The following is a 19236-nucleotide window of genomic DNA, read 5'->3' as shown; positions in this document are numbered from 1 at the left end:
AAACCTGGTTTTGCTTTGTCATTATGGGGTATTGTGTGTAGATTGATGAGCATAAAAAAAATAAGTAATACATTTTAGAATAAGGCTGCAACATAACAAAATGTGGAAAAACATTCTCTGAATGCACTGTGTACATATATTTTTTTATATATATTTCTCTCTCTCTTTCTATTTCTTTCTCTCTCTCTTTCTATTTATCTCTCCATCTCTCTCCCTCTTTCTCTCTTGCTCTCTCTCTCTCTTTCTAAAAAGGAGATCACTATCTTATAGCTACAATTAACAGAAATAAACTGGCATTTTAGAGACTAAGCATAAAAGATTTTTAAGGTCTTACAAGCAGCAATATAGATGCCTGCACAATAATTTATCCTGTCCATTCAAATGTGCCCAATTCATGTTCAACCCAGTCCTTCTCTGGTCGGTGAGTGACAGTTTCCCCTCTCTCAAAAGGGTTTAAATCATTTCCACATCCTATTCAGAAGGGGTGGAAGATTTTCTTCTCTTGGGCCCAGTCCAAGTCAAATACTCATGAAGTCATTGCAAAGGAAAAGTCTTACATCAAACAGTGAGATGTTGCAAAGCTAAGCTCAAGGGAAATGTGGTAAACAGGACACATGTCCTCCCAGTGAAAATGGCACAGATGAAGAAAGATAAAACAGCAAATTGGCAAATAGCGAAGCAGGCATCTTTTTTTACTTCTCTGATTATACTTGTCGCAGGGCCTCATTTCCTCAGGTTGAACGCGGTGTCATAGCCTGGAGGTCGCTCAACGGTTTGATGCCTTTAGCCACACCCTTCAATTCAACAGTGGGTCCTTTTCAAGTGAGATGTGAAAATGTCTCATACATTGGCATACTTGCCAACTATATTTCATAGGGAACTGACCTGAGAAAAAAGGGAAAAGTAAGAAAACAAGGTTGGCCAAGCATAATCATCCCGTATGTATTTTGACATGGACTAAGGCTGTCCGGGGGACATCAAACATTGTGTTGGGATTTTATTGGTCCCTAACAGCGTCCTCCCTATTCAGTGATTGGCTGCTGTGGTTTATCGTGTGGAAGATGGTCCAGCCTCAACAGCTGTTGTGCTCTTCTTAATTAGTAAGATTTGACCCATGACCTGGGACAGGATATGATGAGTAATGACTTTTAGAGCTTTTGTAAACACTTTGATTTGTTTGGCCCTTCGATCATTGTACCTTCACCATTTACTAAAAAGAAAAACATGTTGAACCCCAATCAGTCAAAAATAAATCTCTCCCCTCTTATTATTATTTCAACACGCAACTTTAGTGCCTTGGTGACATGGTAGTTTGTAATCATATGAAGGCCTACTTTACCAGTGTGGTTTTTGCAAGCTTTCCACCATTGGCTAGGTTTGGCAGGCACTTTATCATGGCTGATGGGTATCTAGATCATTTGTTTTATAAATACTGTGCTGTGGCCTGTGGGGATTAGGTCTGGCTGTGACAATAACAGGTTTAAGGAATTGATACATGACCTGTGTGCTCAAAAGCATCAGGACAGAACAGGATGCTACTGTATAAGACAGAACTGAACCTTTGAAATTATAAAAAAAAATATGCAATTGATATCTGGCCCACAAATAATGTCCAGACCAGCACAAGTGTTACATTTCAATATATACCACAGATCATTCAGTCATTCAGCGTAATATTCCACTGCGGGACCCCAAGAACCTCACTGTAGAGGTGCAGTATCATATTGTATCTCGACATAAATATGAGAACACAAATCACAGCATCTATCCGGGTATAATACACAGTTGAATTATTGGAAATTATATCCCAACCATTTTTGATTTTGGACTATCACTCCCTTGCTCACCCTTTTCTCTCAGACTGTGCTCCCTGACCTCTTTAACCCCACTTTCTCTGTCTCTCTCTTTCTAAACAGAGAAAGATGTGCCTTTCCTTCCACTAATGCCTAATCAGAACCAGACTTTACCTTAGATCTCTCTCTCTCAATTCAATTCAAGGGGCTTTATTGGCATGGGAAACGTGTTAACATTGCCAAAGCATTTTCGGTAGATAATATACTCTCTCTCTCTCTCTCTCTCTCTCTCTCTCTCTCTCTCTCTCTCTCTCTCTCTCTCTCTCCTCTCTCTCTCTCTCTCTCTCTCTCTCTCTCTCCTCTCTCTCTCTCTCTCTCTCTCTCTCTCTCTCTCTCTCTCTCTCTCTCTCTCTCTCTCCTCTCTCTCTCTCTCTCTCTCTCTCTCTCTCTCTCTCTCTCTCTCTCTCTCTCTCTCTCTCTCTCTCTCTCTCTCTCTCTCTCTCCTCTCTCTCTCTCTCTCTCTCTCTCTCTCTCTCTCTCTCTCTCTCTCTCTCTCTCTCTCTCTCTCTCTCTCTCTCTCTCTCTCTCTCTCTCTCTCTCTCTCTCTCTCTCTCTCTCTCTCTCTCTCTCTCTCTCTCTCTCTCTCTCTCTCTCTCTCTCTCTCTCTCTCTCTCTCTCTCCTCTCTCTCTCTCTCTCTCTCTCTCTCTCTCTCTCTCTCTCTCTCTCTCTCTCTCTCTCTCTCTCTCTCTCTCTCTCTCTCTCTCTCTCTCGCCCAGCCTCTTCCTTCAGCTGTTCCATACTCTGGTCCACTGGGATGATACAATATTTTCCAACCTCAATTAGCAGAGGGCCCGTTGACTAATTCCAACTGTTTTTACACCTGAGAGGTTGGGAGCAGGGGCTGGAAAAACTGAGTGAGGCAAGGGTGTAGCAGGGCAGTCGGGGGCAATGTAGCCGTGTTGACAGACCGCAACACAGAGAACAAGGAGGGTCCTCGCACTGGACAGCATTCAGGGCTCTGCTGAGCTGTGCTTCCCCACTCACACCAGCAACATTAAAACATGTGGGAAGGAGCAAGGGGTCTGCAGCGGGTGAGAGGTGTGAATGTGTGTGTGTGTGTGTGTGTGTGTGTGTGTGTGTGTGTGTGTGTGTGTGTGTGTGTGTGTGTGTGTGTGTGTGTGTGTGTGTGTGTAAGTTAATTTCACCAACTGGGGAGATTTTGTTGGTCCCCACAAGGTCAAATACTATTTCTAGGGGGTTTAGGGTTATAATTCCATTAAGTGTCAGGGTTAGGAGCTAGGTTTAGGGTAAGGGTAAGAGTACCGGTTAGGGTTAGGGAAAATACTATTTTGAATGGGACTGAATTGTGTCCCCACAAGGTTAGCTGTACAAGACTGTGTGTGTGTGTGTGTGTGTGTGTGTGTGTGTGTGTGTGTGTGTGTGTGTGTGTGTGTGTGTGTGTGTGTGTGTGTGTGTGTGTGTGTGTGTGTGTGTGTGTGTATGTGTGTGTGTGTGTGTGTGTGCTCATATGTGATGTGTTCACAGAATTTGGTTACATTACATCTATGTTTGGATAATAAAGTAGTTGCTGTTTCCTTATGTTTTATTAGACAAAACATTTTTGTCAACTCAACACAAACATCTCCTGTGCAAGCCAAGCCACTTAGAACTCAACACAAACATCTCCTGTGCCAGCCAAGCCACTTAGAACTCAACACAAACATCTCCTGTGCCAGCCAAGCCACTTAAAACTCAACACAAACATCTCCTGTGCCAGCCAAGCCACTTAAAACTCAACACAAACATCTCCTGTGCCAGCCAAGCCACTTAAAACTCAACACAAACATCTACTGTACCAGCCAAGCCACTTAGAACTCAACACAAACATCTCCTGTGCCAGCCAAGCCACTTAAAACTCAACACAAACATCTCCTGTGCCAGCCAAGCCACTTAAAACTCAACACAAACATCTCCTGTGCCAGCCAAGCCACTTAAAACTCAACACAAACATCTACTGTACCAGCCAAGCCACTTAGAACTCAACACAAACATCTCCTGTGCCAGCCAAGCCACTTAAAACTCAACACAAACATCTCCTGTGCCAGCCAAGCCACTTAAAACTCAACACAAACATCTACTGTACCAGCCAAGCCACTTAGAACTCAACACAAACATCTCCTGTGCCAGCCAAGCCACTTAAAACTCAACACAAACATCTCCTGTGCCAGCCAAGCCACTTAAAACTCAACACAAACATCTCCTGTGCCAGCCAAGCCACTTAAAACTCAACACAAACATCTCCTGTGCCAGCCAAGCCACTTAAAACTCAACACAAACATCTACTGTGCTAGCCAAGCCACTTAAAACTCAACACAAACATCTACTGTGCCAGCCAAGCCACTTAGAACTCAACACAATCATCTCCTGTGCCAGCCAAGCCACTTCAAACTCAATATAAACATCTAATGTGCCAGCCAAGCCACTTAAAACTCAACACAAACATCTACTGTGCCAGCCAAACCACTTAAAACTCAACACAAACATCTACTGTGCCAGCCAAGCCACTTAAAACTCAACACAAACATCTACTGTGCCAGCCAAGCCACTTAAAACTCAACACAAACATCTACTGTGCCAGCCAAGCCACTTAAAGATATGTGCCCTCTTTTCACCGAGACAGTCGTACTGAGGCTGCAGTCTTGTGTCTGTGTCAATGGAAGCTCATTAAAAATGCAGAGCTCCCTCTCTAATCTAAAGCATAGTGACCATATCAATATCAAGGAATTCTCTAGGTGCAATGACCTGTGGTAACACAGAACCCAAACTGGACCTCAGAATAGACCAGGCCATATCGTCTCATTGTGAGGTATGACCACATCACGACCATAAGGTCCATTTCACTTATTTCAAGGCCGAATGACCACTGGTTTGGCAGGGTGCAGCTTTAGGGGTGCAGGCAGGTACACACCCTCACTGTGCTGTAGTGTTCATAGAGAACCATTCTTTCCAGGGCAGGAAATGAGAGGATGGTGGTTAAAGAGTATGAGAGCATTGCATTTGGGGGCTGCACATTTTCATGGGGAACCAGTCTTTACAACTGACTAAGCACTTCTGACAAGACCACGGAAAGACACAAATCTCCCAATCCAGATGCATCACTTTTGCTGTTTTCCAGCATGAAAAAGCTTCATGTAGCTGCAGTCCTCTTAAGAACTTGCATTGTGATGCCAATTCCTGATTTCCGCTCCTGCTCCAATCTGATTTTAAAGTGACAAACATAAGCACGACCTGAGAGTGTAACGTTTTCTGATTATGTCTGACATCTAAACCACCTTCATGAAAATTAGAATCCCCATTTGAGGGAAAACAAACACCAGCACAATTTTGAATTGTGATAATTCAAGTCAATGTGAATGGATGTTGATGTGTGTGAGGTATAAAACTGTCTGCCAGACGAGAAGTCTACTAGCCCCGGCAGGTTAACAAATGTCACCGACTGTTAAAAAGCTGTACACAGTGGCAGACTGACTCGGCAGTCCTTGCTGTTACCTCGGTAGCATGGAAAACCCCCGATTCAGCCACTTGTGTAAAAAGGCATTAACGACTAAATACATAAATATAACCGTCAAAGGCATAAACCTCTCAAGGCTGTCCAGTAGCCACTGGGAGGTCAGTTCATGACCAGAGACAACTCGTCTGTCCTGGTCAACAGTCTGAAAGACACCATTGATGGAGATTGTGGAGTGAGTGACACCTATGCCCAGTGCACTGCTCTCCTCTCAAGTGTCCTTACTACTAACATCAGATACAGTGCAATCTAATCTGGGGGATCTTAACATACAGAGATGAGATAATAGCAGCTGATCTGTTCAAGGCATTTTTTGAAAGATCATTGACTGATAGGTGTGTGTGTAAGAAGACTTTACACTTTGCATGGGTATGTAGAAATTCTCAGAGTGTCTACAGTAAATTATACAGTGCTGGTGAGCCCAAGGCACTTGTTGTACGTGGAAGTGAAGCCAGCTCTCTGGTCTAGTCTGAAGTTTTCACACACACGTGATCTTTGTTGGCGGTTGTTTCTGGGTCTGTACTTAACAGTTTATATCACAGAGGCTCCAAATTATCCTGACAATTCCACTAACAAGCGCTCAACAAAATCGGTGAGAAAACTGTGAGAAATAGAAAATTGCTGCCCCTTGAACCAGAGGACTTTCAACACAGTTTTGACAAGTTAATCCCCTGTGATATTGAAGCTTTTTTCCCAAGCCCAGTTTGCATGAACAACTGATGCATAATGTCTTTCTTCAAGTCTGCCTTGCTGTAAACACAGTGCCGGGGTTCCCATGAGGTGTGTTACTCCACACTGGGTATTCCCAGTTTACCTAGCAACGCCTCCCGCTCCAAACACAACATAAATAGGAGTGACAGGCTGATACAAACCAGTGAAACCCCTATGAACCACTATAAAAGTAGCAAGATAAGAGAGTTCACACCACCATAAAATATCATATAGTGTCATAGGCATCCCGCCACTCCTCCATCACATAGGAGAGATAGAGAGGGGAGATAGTGTCAGCTTACTCACTTTCAGCGTAGTTTTTCCGTCTGGTGCCATCCACCTTGCCCGTTTTGTCGATACAGAGAAATAACTTGTTGGCGGAGTAGAGCCGCCGTAGTCGGACGTCGCCCTCTAGGTGATTGTAACTGCGTGTGTGCCGCTCCAGTGTCCATGAGCAGTTAATGCCCCTCGCCAGTACTTGGAGGGGCTCATGCCCTACCCCAGGTGGGCAGCCCCCCAGAGCTGTGCCAGCCACCAGGAGCAGGGTGAGGCACAGCAGGCTGAGGGAGGCAGCGCTGGGCAGGGGCGGAAGCCCGGCGTGGGCAGTGCCAATGGCAGCGAGGTCAGGACCGAGTCCGGCGACGGGTGGCATCCATCTGTACATGGTGGATCAGACTCCCAAGGTGCACCTTGCACAAGCAGTAGGCATGCTGGCTGGCTGGAGACCCAGGCTGTGTGGTCCAGTCGAGTGGTCTCTCTCTCTCTCTGAAGGTGGAAAGGGGTGGTGATCAAGCAAGCAGCAGACCCTGTCACTGAGGACCAGTCAGCAGAGCAAAGAGGAACCTGGGCTTCTAACCAGCCCTCTGTCACAGATAACTTTGTCTCTTTACTTGTCTGTCTGATGATAAACTACTATTTCTCTCTCAGCCTCTATTTACTCACTCTGTCCCTTTAAATTATTTATTTTGTAATTCCATTGCCAAAAGTAATCTGTTATTTTCTGTTGTTTTCCTTGTTCTGTTCCTTTTGGCTTGTGTCCTTCTTTCCAGCTGCAGAGTCAATCAGTGTCCTGTCCTGCGATGTGTGCACCTTGCGATGCTCCTCTCTCCAGCTGGACTGGAATACAGTGCTTGTCTGGCTGAGAATGACTTGAGTGAGTGACTGTGTGTAAGTGTGTGTAAAAGTGCAATAGGGAGAGCGAGTTACAGAAAGAATGTGTGTGTGTAGAGAGAGAGGAGAGAGAGAGAGAAACCGAGAGGGAGACAGAGGGAGAGAGTGTGTGTGTATGTTTGTGTATATGTGAGTGAGAGAGGCAGAGTGAGGGGAAGGTAGAGTGAGAGAGACAGTGAGGGGAAGGGAGAGTGAGAGAGACAGTGTGTGTATGAGGAAGAGAGAAAGAGACAACAGCTACTGAGTGTGAGAGGCAGTCAGTGAGTGAGAGAGGCAGTCAGTGAGTGAGGCAGTCAGTGAGTGAGAGAGGCAGTCAGAGAGAGGCAGTCAGTGAGAGGCAGTCAGTGAGTGAGAGAGGCAGTCAGTGAGTGAGAGAGGCAGTCAGTGAGAGAGGCAGTCAATGAGTGAGAGAGGCAATCAGTGAGAGAGGCAGTCAGTGAGACACGCAGTCAGTGAGTGAGAGAGGCAGTCAGTGAGTGAGAAAGGCAGTCAGTGAGTGAGAGAGGCAGGCGGTGTTTGAGAGAGGCAGTCAGTGAGTGAGAGAGTAAGTGAGTGAGAGTGTGTCTGGTCTGTCTGCCTGTATGAAGCAGTGAAGCAGTAAATGAATGACTCCACTCTCTCCTGTGCAGTCCGTCCCATCTCCTGTGTGGAATGGGAGGCTTGGGCTTGTCCTGCATTTTATCCTGGGCAGGGCTTGCATCTGGGGAGTTGAAAGGAGAGGGGTGGGGCCACAATCATTGATAACTATTTGAAATAAACGAGTTAGGCTTTGCACGATCTCTCTTTTATCATTTCTTAATGTAGCCTTTGTCTCCTAATAGTGGTTCCTAGAAAGCCATTAGCCGGCTACCTGTAGGTTTTATTGCTCCGTGGAAAGAGTCAACTGGAAAGTGTTAAGTCAAACTCCTTTGTTGTCCCGGCACTTGAAGATGATGAGGAATTATCCTAGGTCAGCAGTGAGAAGGTAAATTGACATGGATTGGCCCTTTTGTGACACCATTGACTTCGACTATTTGTAGACACATGGGACAGATTAAAGAGGGCTTTAGTTTGTCGGAAGCAACGACAGAGGAGTCTTTCTGATCACCTGTGTTAATATTTCCTTGAGGTGGTTTCTGATGTTCACCTCTGATTTGTGAGACCAGGGTGGTAATGGTGAACACCATTTTAACAACTTCACACTCTGTCTGTCTGTTGTCACAATTAGGCTGTAAATCAGGACTGAGTCTTTGCGTTCAAAGAAATTAATATGTCACCTTAGGGTGATTAGCCTTTTAGGGACCCTAAGCAAGATTTGGTTGTGGGGAGACCCCACCTCGCAGACAAACAATTTTGGTTTTAAAGTTAATTTCCTGCAATTCTACACATTTTGCAATGGGAAGTAGAGAAAATATTATCTTGCAATTTTTTAACACATTTCCTGCAATTCTACACATTTTGCCATGACTTATGCCATGGTAATGATAACTGAGTAAGAGTGACTAACGAAATCAATGGGGGCCCCCTTGAGGTCAGAGTCCCTGGGCCCGTGCCCTATGAGCACGTTGGTATACGGCCATGATTACAACAAGTTTAGATAGCTGGCTAGACTAACTTACCAATCTAAAAATAGTTAGCTGACATGGATAATTGACTGACTGTCAGTGACTGACATAACAAGAGAAAAACTGCTGATGCACAACCACATTTCGAACTTGCACCTTGTGTATTCTACTAGTCTAACTGTCAACAGTTAGTTGACTTCCTAAAAATATATAAATATACCTGTATATACAGTCCAGTATATACGGGGCCAAAAGTTTTGAGAATTACACAAATAATAATTTTCACTAAACCTGCTGTCTCAGTTTGTATGATGGCAATTTGCATATCCTCCAGAATATTATGAAGAGTGATCAGATGAATTGCAATTAATTGCAAAGTCCCTCTTTGCCATGCAAATGAACTGAATCCCCCAAAAAACATTTCCACTGCATTTCAGCCCTGTCACAAAAGGACCAGCTGACATCATGTCAGTGATACTCTCGTTAACACAGGTGTGAGTGTTGATGAGGACAAGGCTGGAGATCACTCTGTCATGCTGATTGAGTTTGAATAACAGACTGGAAGCTTCAAAAGGAGGGTGGTGCTTGGAATCATTGTTCTTCCTCTGTCATCCATGGTTACCTGCAAGGAAACAAGTGCCGTCATCATTGCTTTGCACAAAAAGGGCTTCACAGGCAAGGATATTGCTGCCCGTAAGATTGCACCTAAATCAACCATTTATCGGATCATCAAGACTTTCAAGGAGAGCGGTCCAATTGTTGTGAAGAAGGCTTCAGGGCACCCAAGAAAGTCCAGCAAGCGCCAGGACCGTCTCCTAAAGTTGATTCAGCTGCGGGATCGGGGCACCACCAGTACAGAGCTTGCTCAGGAATGGCAGCAGGCAGGTGTGAGTGCATCTGCATATACAGTGAGGCAAATACTTTTGGAGGATGGCCTGGTGTCAAGAAGGGCAGCAAAGAAGCCACTTCTCTCCAGGAAAAACATCAGGGACAGACTTATATTCTGCAAAAGGTACAGGGATTGGACTGCTGAGGACTGGGGTAAATTCATTTTCTCTGATGAATCCCCTTTCCGATTGTTTGAAGCATCGGAAAAACACTTGTCTGGAGAAGACAAGGTGAGCGCTACCATCAGTCCTGTGTCATGCCAACAGTAAAGCATCCTAAGACCATTCATGTGTGGGGTTGCTTCTCAGCCAAGGGAGTGGGCTCACTCCCAATTTTGCCTAAGAACACAGCCATGAATAAAGAATGGTACCAACACATCTTCCGAGAGCAACTTCTCCCAACCATCCAAGACGAACAATGCCTTTTCCAGCATGATGGAGCACCTTGCCATAAGGCAAAAGTGAAAACCAAGTGGCTCGGGGAACAAAACATCAATATTTTGGGTCCATGGCCAGGAAACTCCCCAGACCTTAATCCCATTGAGAACTTGTGGTCAACCCTCAAGAAGTGTGGGGGGGGGGGGGGCAAACAAAAACCCACAAATTCTGACAAACTCCAAGCATTGACTATGCAAGAATGGGCTGCCATCAGTCAGGATGTGGCCCAGAAGTTAATTGACAGCATGCCAGGGCAGATTGCAGAGGTCTTGAAAAAGAAGGGTCAACACTGCAAATATGTACTCTTTGCATCAACTTCATGTAATTGTCAACAAAAGGCTTTGACACTTACGAAAAGCATGTAATTATACTTCAGTATTCCATAGTAACATCTTTGACTAAAATATCTAAAGACACTGAAGCAGGAACTTTGTGAAAATTAATATTTGTGTCATTCTCAAAACTTTTGAGAATGACTGTACCCTGACTGTACACAACATTAGGAACGCTTTACATGACAGACTGACCAGGTGAATCCAGGTGAAAGCTATGATCCCTTACTGATGTCACCTGTTAAATCCACTTCAATCTGTGTAGCTGAAAGAGAGGACAGGGTCAGGGGCCCTTATACCAACTGCTTATACCTGGGGCCGGCACTGCTGATACCTAATGTATTCAATATTTGTCAAAACTGTCCATACACTGTCCTGTCCTCACTCCTTCAGTGTATTCCTGATGGTATTTGAAGGGTGGCTCAAGTTCACTGCATGCTAATCATTAATAATGAAATGAGGACAAAACTGTAATGTGTTGACCTTTTTTTACACAAAAGTATAACCAAATGAAATATTCACTATCATCTGATTCTACCAGCCGAGGGTGCTAGGAGCATCCGCCGTGAGAGCAGCCGCAGCATTCCACAGCACATGTTCTAAAGTGAGTCTATCCAGTTAGTGCAGCACTTACTTCCTTTTAAAAGGGTCCCAGTTTCAATTATGTGTACCGCCCCGGGGCGAGCACGGTGTCCAGGGGTGGAAGTGTGTTTGAGGGGTGCGTGCACAGAGAGGACAACAGTGACTTCACACTCTTTCGCTTGTTAACTGCTCCCAGAAACTTGGCTGTCCCTCTATCCCCCCTCTCCCATCATAAAAGACCAGTCAGACAGAGGCCAGCTGCCCTCTCTCTCCCCCACAGCTCCCAACCCCCCTAACCCCTGGCAGTCATTCCTGTCTACCTGCTTGTTCTGGCCATTAGATATTGTGGAGTTCCTCCTCAAAACTTCTCTCTCTATTTATCTGCATGAGCCCCAGGAAAATAGGCATTTCACCCCCAATTAAACCACTGCAGTGTCTCTTTACTCCCAGTAGGTTTATTCCTTCTTTCCTTCAAACTCTCCTTATTTCCCTGTGGAGTTCATTGGAGTGACTGTTTGTTGTTGCCTGCCTGTGCTGTTGCCAGGCTGGAGGAGCCTGGGCTGGGAGAGCAGAGCAGACATTGAGGATGTGTTTTTTGTTAGCATTGTATAAAACTGTTTCCCCATCTTCAAAAAAATGTAAACAGTTAGCAGGACAGCTGAGTGTTCGTAGACTTGCCTGTGTAATTGTTATAGGGTGCTCCAGCCTTCTCCATCAGCACTGTAATGGAAAACAATATTCTTCAATGTCCTCCGAAGTGCTAGAAGACCTTCTATCACAGCTGGCTTTGCTTATGCCTGCACAAAAAATGTGTGTATCTAAATACAGATATGCAAATCTAATTGTAATCATTGAAGCTTATACATCTACCTTCAGGTGTGGCTGGTAGACTTTGCATCATGCTGTGGGAGTGTAGGCCGACATACCTTTATATAAAACAAATGCTAAAATAACTGGGGTAAGGGGTTTTCTTTGGATTCTATTTGATTCTAATGCATCTTTAAGCTAATTTATATGATAACTCTTCTATTTCCACTTCATTCGTATGCCATCTGCTTGGTCATCCCTATTTTCCCTTCATGGAGAGTGAACTCTTTCATGCGGCCTGCACCCCCAGGAAACTCCAGTTGCCCTTCCTCTCTGAAAATTACCCAGAATTAAAATCATACAATCATGCTATGTACTGTATAACTTCTTACTTAAAAGTTAGTCCGGAGATCAAGAACAAAGTTTATATCTGCATCTGAATGTCAGATGTGGCAGTAGATTGCTTTGTGGTGTCCTGGGTCCAAGCGAGACACATGCTCATGTATTGCTGTCTGTGGCTTGACTATAGACCTACAGCTTAGCTATTGATAGCTATAGCTTAGCTATTGTTGGATACGTTATTGAATAGGTAGAATATGAATCACCCTAAATTGAGCTGTCTGGATATTTCCAGGAGGATATGGTGCTTGAAAGAATGTTGTATTGTTCAAATATTTTATCATATTTAACCAGAACCCTGTACATTTATCACTGTGCTTTATTCCCAGTTACCAGTGCAAGACATACTAGAATGACACATGCAGTATAGCATTAAATACAGTATGCCTACATGACATAATCCAAGTCCATTCAAGACTTTAGTCAATGTGATGATCATTAAGAACAAAGCACATTATTTCCCTATCCTAAAATACGAGGCAAACGTTAAACTCAGAGATCAGTAACAGGTGGGGGGCCCTCTGGTGTGACGCAGCTCTCTCTCCAAATGAGAAAGGGCTGGCTTTTTGGTAGTTTGATCCCTCCCCTCTCTCCTCTCCCCTGCAGAAGGCTTTCAGTCAGCTCCCACGTTGCATCTCCTGGCCAGGGTGCGCCCTGAGCAGAGAAAGCTCTTCAGCCCGGGCACCAGAGGAGGATGTTCACAAGCAAAGGAACCTAATCTTTCCCAGCAGGGATCCAAGCGGCTCTGTAAGTGTATGAATGGAGATAATATCTCTGTAATGAGTCCTGTTTGTACCCTCAAAGTCTTCAAAAAGGCCTGAAACTCGACCTCCCTCTTAGCACTGACAATCCCTCAGTAATAGATCCTATTATTAATTGTTTTCTCTCTCTTGCTAACTCCACTGACTCACTCCCTGTTTCTGTACTCTTTCTCTCTCTCCCTCTCTCTCTCCCTCTCTCTCTACCTCTCTCTCTGATCTCCTTTCAGTTGATCACCCCTGACCTCTTGCTTTTTAAGCATATGATCATTCTGCTCTTTTGTTATTTATCCAAATATTTAAAGACAGATTTACATTTGTAGTATATAAGTCTCTTCACATTGCTCTCGTTAGCATCTTTTGGTAGGCCTACCAGATTTAGGGAAATTTACGAAATTCACAAAAGGGATATATTGTTAAAATACAATGCCATGCCAATACATTATTACAACTTCTATGTTTATGCAATTAGTCTGTCGTCACTTGTCGACTTCCTGACAGTTTGGACCAATGCAGGTGTTCTTGATCTCTCTGTGCTGCACACCGTGGGTGACTGTGTAAACATCCGGGACTCATTCAGGAACTGACCAGACCACCACCATCACTGTACCCTGGCCTAGTCAGAGCACGGTTCATTTGCATATCCTGTTTCATGACTATTGCCTATTGTCAGTGGCCTGGTGATAAATGGGGCACCTATCTGATGGACTTTACTGTTCTGAGAGATCCAGATGGCGGGAGCAGATCCTGAGCGATACCACAAACTGCGGCTTTTTTAAGGAATAAAAAGAGACATGCCAGGTGTTAAGTAGCCATGATTTTGCGTGTCAGTGATTCCAAAGCAGATAATCAGAACACTGATAAAGTGAGAGACAGAGATAGCAGTATGTAGACGTGGTTACTGTAAAGACCTCTGCTGGCTCAGCATTTTACAACCCCTCAGAGGGCTTGGACAAGAACCAAAAGGAATTTTTGAGTCTAGCATTAAATACAGTGATGGAAATAACTAAGCATCACAAAGGAAAACTGCTACAGTACATGTGGCTCTGTAGTCAGAGCCATTATTCTATTAAAGTAGCACTTGTAAATACCAGCATTAAAATCATTACAATATTTTCTTAGATGACTCCATCATTCAAGCCATCTTAATGTACCTTCCCTCTCTGTGTGAGAAACCCTGTGAGAGTGGTATGAGTCAGTCATAATGGTCAATATGTTTGTATTAATTCCCTGTTGACACTCATACTTTAAGTATTTGCTCATTGTCACGTTCTGACCTTAGTTCTTTTGTTATGTCTTTGTTTTAGTATGGTCAGGGCGTGAGTTGGGTGGGTTGTCTATGTTCCTTTTTCTATGTTGTGTTTTGCGTTTGGCCTGGTATGGTTCTCAATCAGAGGCAGGTGTTGTTAGTTGTCTCTGATTGAGAATCAAACTTAGGTAGCCTTTTCCCACTTGTGTTTCGTGGGTGATTATTTTCTGTTATGTGTATGTCACCTTTCAGAACTGTTTTGTTTTGTTTCTCCTTTGTAATATTGTTTAGGTGTTCTCGGTTTAATAAATATACGATGAACACTTACCACGCTGCGCTTTGGTCCTCACCTCATTCCAACGATGATCGTGACACTCAATCTGTGTGGCAAACAACGAATCAAATAAAGTTCTATCATTAAAACATTATTTATGGCAGTATTGGCAAATAATCATGCAGGACCAGAGGTTAGGTAGAAATACTGATGTAATGTGACCGACAAAAACATAATTCCTACTGTATGTGGCTATGCATATACTGTACATATACTGTCCAGTACACACACAATAATTTCCTAAATATGTTTTCTTGACCATTTCAACATGATGACTAATATCTGACATGTCCAAGAACGACTCCTCTAGGAAGTCATGCAGTTGGACAGCCGTAAGCATGCAGCTGTCTCGAAAAACACTAGCTTCTTTCCACAAGGGGAATGTCACATGTTCCATCTGAGAGGCACACACATATATGCTCAAAGCATTTACCAACACAAGTCTTTCACAAAGCACCTCCGTCAAGTTTTCTTGGCCAGGTGAACATTCAAAACAGCGTCCATCTGTAAAACAAAAAGGGTGCCCCTACAGAGGTGTGCAAAGCATCCTTATGATCAAAGTGTGTGAGAATGGCAGCCTTGTCCTGGCCTGGCTATTATCAGGGCCATGAATGGCTGTCTTCTCCCCTTTTGTTGGCTCAGGCATTGACAGTCACTCACCCGGCAATGACTGTCACCAGCGCAAAGAGCCAGCCGCCAACAGAGGCCGACCACATCAAACGAGCCTGTCGAGGGGCCCTGCTCGTGAACCATAGCAACAAACACCTCCTGATCCTCACCTACATCTCAGCAGCAGACACCAACCGATGTGACTATGATCCCAGCCACCACCTCCATTGAGAAAAGATGTACTGCCTGGACCTCATTTCCCAGCCTGACCTCTCAAGTAGTACTTATGTTAACTTCCAGCGCCTCACACAAAAGGCTGTACAAGTCTTTAGGAATGCTTTAGAGGTGACAAGCGGAATCTGACACTTGTTAGGTCAAACAGCATGCATGCTATTAGAACGATGTAGAATTTATCTTCTGCATTACTTCAATTTAGGATACAATGAAAAGGGCCTGTGAGAAAATATACCATTCAGTTTAATTTTAATTGTATTGTACTCCAGAAAGCACTGTGCATTTGTTTAAAATGGTATGCTGAGCATAATATTGAATAAACAACATTCAATTTTCCAAAGATGATAACTTGTAGACCTTCTACTTCTAAAAATGACAAGACTCACAAGTGTATTTTGCAGTGCATAGTAGAGACTGGACAGTTTATATGAATCTCAAAAGACCAGACAATGTATCCTATTGGTTCCCTAACTAATTAGGACGCTCAAATGCCAGATAAGGTTAAAGCGCATCATTCATAATGTCATTATTAATATGTTGTTTACCAGCAGAGATAATATGATTATTTTCCATAGTATCAGGTCAACATGGTAGCCCTATTAGGTTGTGTCAGAGGAAGACCCTAAACATGTCTAAAGACTCCAGCCACCCAAGTCATAGACTGTTCTCTGTGCTACTGCACGGGAAGAGGTACTGGTGCACCAAGTCTGGAACCAATAGGACCCGGAACAGTTTTTACTCCCAAGTCATAGACTGTTCTCTGTGCTACTGCACGGGAAGAGGTACTGGTGCACCAAGTCTGGAACCAATAGGACCCGGAACAGTTTTTACTCCCAAGTCATAGACTGTTCTCTGTGCTACTGCACGGGAAGAGGTACTTTTTTTTGGGACCCTTTTTGCACTTTGACTCATCACAGACACTGCTGCTACCGTTTACTATCTGTCACTTTATTCCTAGTTATATGTATATACTCATCTACCTCAATTACCTCGTACCTCTGCACATCGACTCAGTACTGTAACACCTTGTATGCAGCCAAGTTATTACCTCGTACCCCTGTACATCGACTCAGTACTGTAACATCTTGTATACAGCTAAGTTATTACCTCGTACCCCTGTACATCGACTCAGTACTGTAACACCTTGTATGCAGCCAAGTTATTACCTCGTACCCCTGTACATCGACTCAGTACTGTAACACCTTGTATGCAGCCAAGTTATTACCTCGTACCCCTGTACATCGACTCAGTACTGTAACACCTTGTATGCAGCCAAGTTATTACCTCGTACCCCTGTACATCGACTCAGTACTGTAACACCTTGTATAAAGCCAAGTTATTACCTCGTACCCCTGTACATCGACTCAGTACTGGTACTCCTTGTATAAAGCCAAGTTATTACCTCGTACCCCTGTACATCGACTCAGTACTGGTACTCCTTGTATAAAGCCAAGTTATTACCTCGTACCCCTGTACATCGACTCAGTACTGGTGCACCTTGTATAAAGCCAAGTTATTGTTACTCATTATGTATCTATTACGTGTTTTACGTTCCTATTATTTCTCCATTTTCTTTATCTCTGCATTGTTGGGAAGGGACCTTTAAGTAAGCATTTCACTGTTAGTGTACACCTGTTGTTTGTGAAGTATATGACGAATATTTTTTTTTTCATTTATTACATTGTAATTACACACTGACAACATGGAGAGTCAGTTCAAATGTGTTTTAAAAGTTGACCAGTGGTGGTTGGAGGCCATCCAAAAGGTTGTGGGTCTTTATATTATGTGGCAATTTCTCACTCAAACCAAGACATGAGAGTACCAGCAAGACCACTTATGTATGACCTCTAGTTTGACCTTTGTTCTACTTATTTTATGGTAAGGCTGCCACCTATAGGTGATATAGGTCACACACACACACGTCACACACACCTTGTCCTTAGGTTTTTTCAGTGGCGTTCATAATTTAGATATTTGATATTCTTAAATAATGATAAAATAGAAATCTGAACAAACATAAAAGTTATTATTCTCCCTAGAGAATAAATGATACAGGTTAAATGACCAATGCAGCCATTTTTACCTCAATTGTCACGGTCGTCCTCCTCTTCATCTGAAGAGGAGAGGCGAGAAGGATCGGAGGACCAAAATGCGGCGCGGTATGTGTTCATTATGAATATTTAATTAAAGAAAGCACTGAACACTGAATACAAACTATACAAAAACAATAAACAAATAACGACAGTGAAGCTATAAATGAGACCTGTGCTGACACAAGCAACTAACATAGACAATCACCCACAAACAAACAGTGAAACCCAGGCTACCTAAGTATGATTCTCAATCAGAGACAACTAATGACACCTGCCTCTGATTGAGAACCATACTAGGCCGAAACATACAAATCTCCAAATCATAGAAAAACAAACATAGACTGCCCACCCCAACTCACGCCCTGACCATACTAAATAAATACAAAAACGAAGGAAATAAAGGTCAGAACGTGACATCAATATCAAATAATTTCTGGGTAACAATTAAGTACCTTACTGTGATTGTTTTCAATTAAAATGTTCAAAAATAAACGAAAATATCTTAGCAAAGAGCAATTTCTCAAGCAAGAATTTAGATTGAACTGTCTGTTAGTGGTCTGAGTGGGGAGGGGAAAACTGAAAACTAGCTGTTATTAGCAGCGAGGTTTGGAATTCTCTTTCTTATTGGTGAATCAATTAATTTACCGCCTGGTGATGTCGGCAGGCAGGCCAAAACTCAATCCCACCAAAAACTGTAATATCTTATGTTTCACCGAGCCGTGGCTGAACAACGACACGGATAATATAGAGCTGGCTGGGTTTTCTGTGCATCAGCAGGTCAGGACAACTACGTCTGGTAAGACGGGGGGTGCGGGTGTGTGTCTACGTGTCAATAAAAGCTGGTGCGCCATGTATAATATTAAAACGTCTCAAGGTATTTCTCGCCTGAGGTAGAGTACCTCATGATATGCTGTAGACCACACTATCTACCAAACGAGTTTTCATCTATATTATTCGTAGCTGTCTATTTACAAACCGATGCTGGCACTAAGACCGCACCCAACGAGCTGTATAAGGCCATAAGCAAACAAGAAAATGCTCATCCAGAAGCGGCACTCCTAGTGGCCGGGGACTTTAATGCAGGCAAACTTAAATCAGTTTTACCTAATTTCTACCAGCATGTCACATGTGCAACCAGAGGAACAGAGGAAAAAAAACTCTAGACCACCTTTACTCCATACACAGAGATGCATACAAAGCTCTCCCTTGCCCTCCATTTGGAAAATTTGGCCATAATTCTACCCTCCTGATTCCTTCTTACAAGAAAAAATCAAGCAGGAAGTACCAGTGACTCGCTCAATACGGAAGTTGTCAGATGACGCGGATGCTATGTTACAGGACTGTTTTGCTAGCACAGACTGGAATATGTTCCGGGAATCATCCAAGGGCATTGAGGAGTAAACCACCTCAGTCACTGGCTTCATCAATAAGTGCATCAACGACGTCGTCCCCACAGTGACCGTGCATAAATATCCCAACCAGAAGCCATGGATTACAGGCAACATCCACACCGAGCTAAAGGCTAGAGCTGCTGCTTTCAAGGGCCAGGACACTAATCCGGACGTTTATTTGAAATCCTGCTATGCTCTCAGATGAACCATCAAACAGGCAAAGCATCAATACAAGACAAAGATTGAATCCTACTACACCGGCTCTGATGCTCTATAAACTACAAAAATCTCTGAAACTGGAAACACTTATCTCCCTCACTAGCTTTAAGCACCAAC

General features: G+C 43.6%; 1 protein-coding gene across 1 annotated transcript in view; it reads right to left on the bottom strand.

Moving 5' to 3' along the window:
* LOC109898756 (fibroblast growth factor 10-like) overlaps nucleotides 1-7371 on the bottom strand; it is a 33084-nt gene extending 25713 nt beyond the window's left edge. The window contains exon 1 of the mRNA XM_020493857.2: nucleotides 6380-7371. Within this exon, the coding sequence (XP_020349446.1) occupies nucleotides 6380-6737 (358 nt within the window). The 5' untranslated portion in view covers nucleotides 6738-7371. The remainder of the gene's footprint in view (nucleotides 1-6379) is intronic.
* Between the last annotated feature and the right edge of the window lie 11865 nt (nucleotides 7372-19236).

This window comes from Oncorhynchus kisutch, linkage group LG10, assembly GCF_002021735.2.
Source record: "Oncorhynchus kisutch isolate 150728-3 linkage group LG10, Okis_V2, whole genome shotgun sequence".
NCBI classification, from domain to species: Eukaryota; Metazoa; Chordata; class Actinopteri; order Salmoniformes; family Salmonidae; genus Oncorhynchus; species Oncorhynchus kisutch.
The sequence above is the reverse complement of the archived record's forward strand: the minus strand, read 5'-3'. Positions and strand labels throughout refer to the sequence as shown.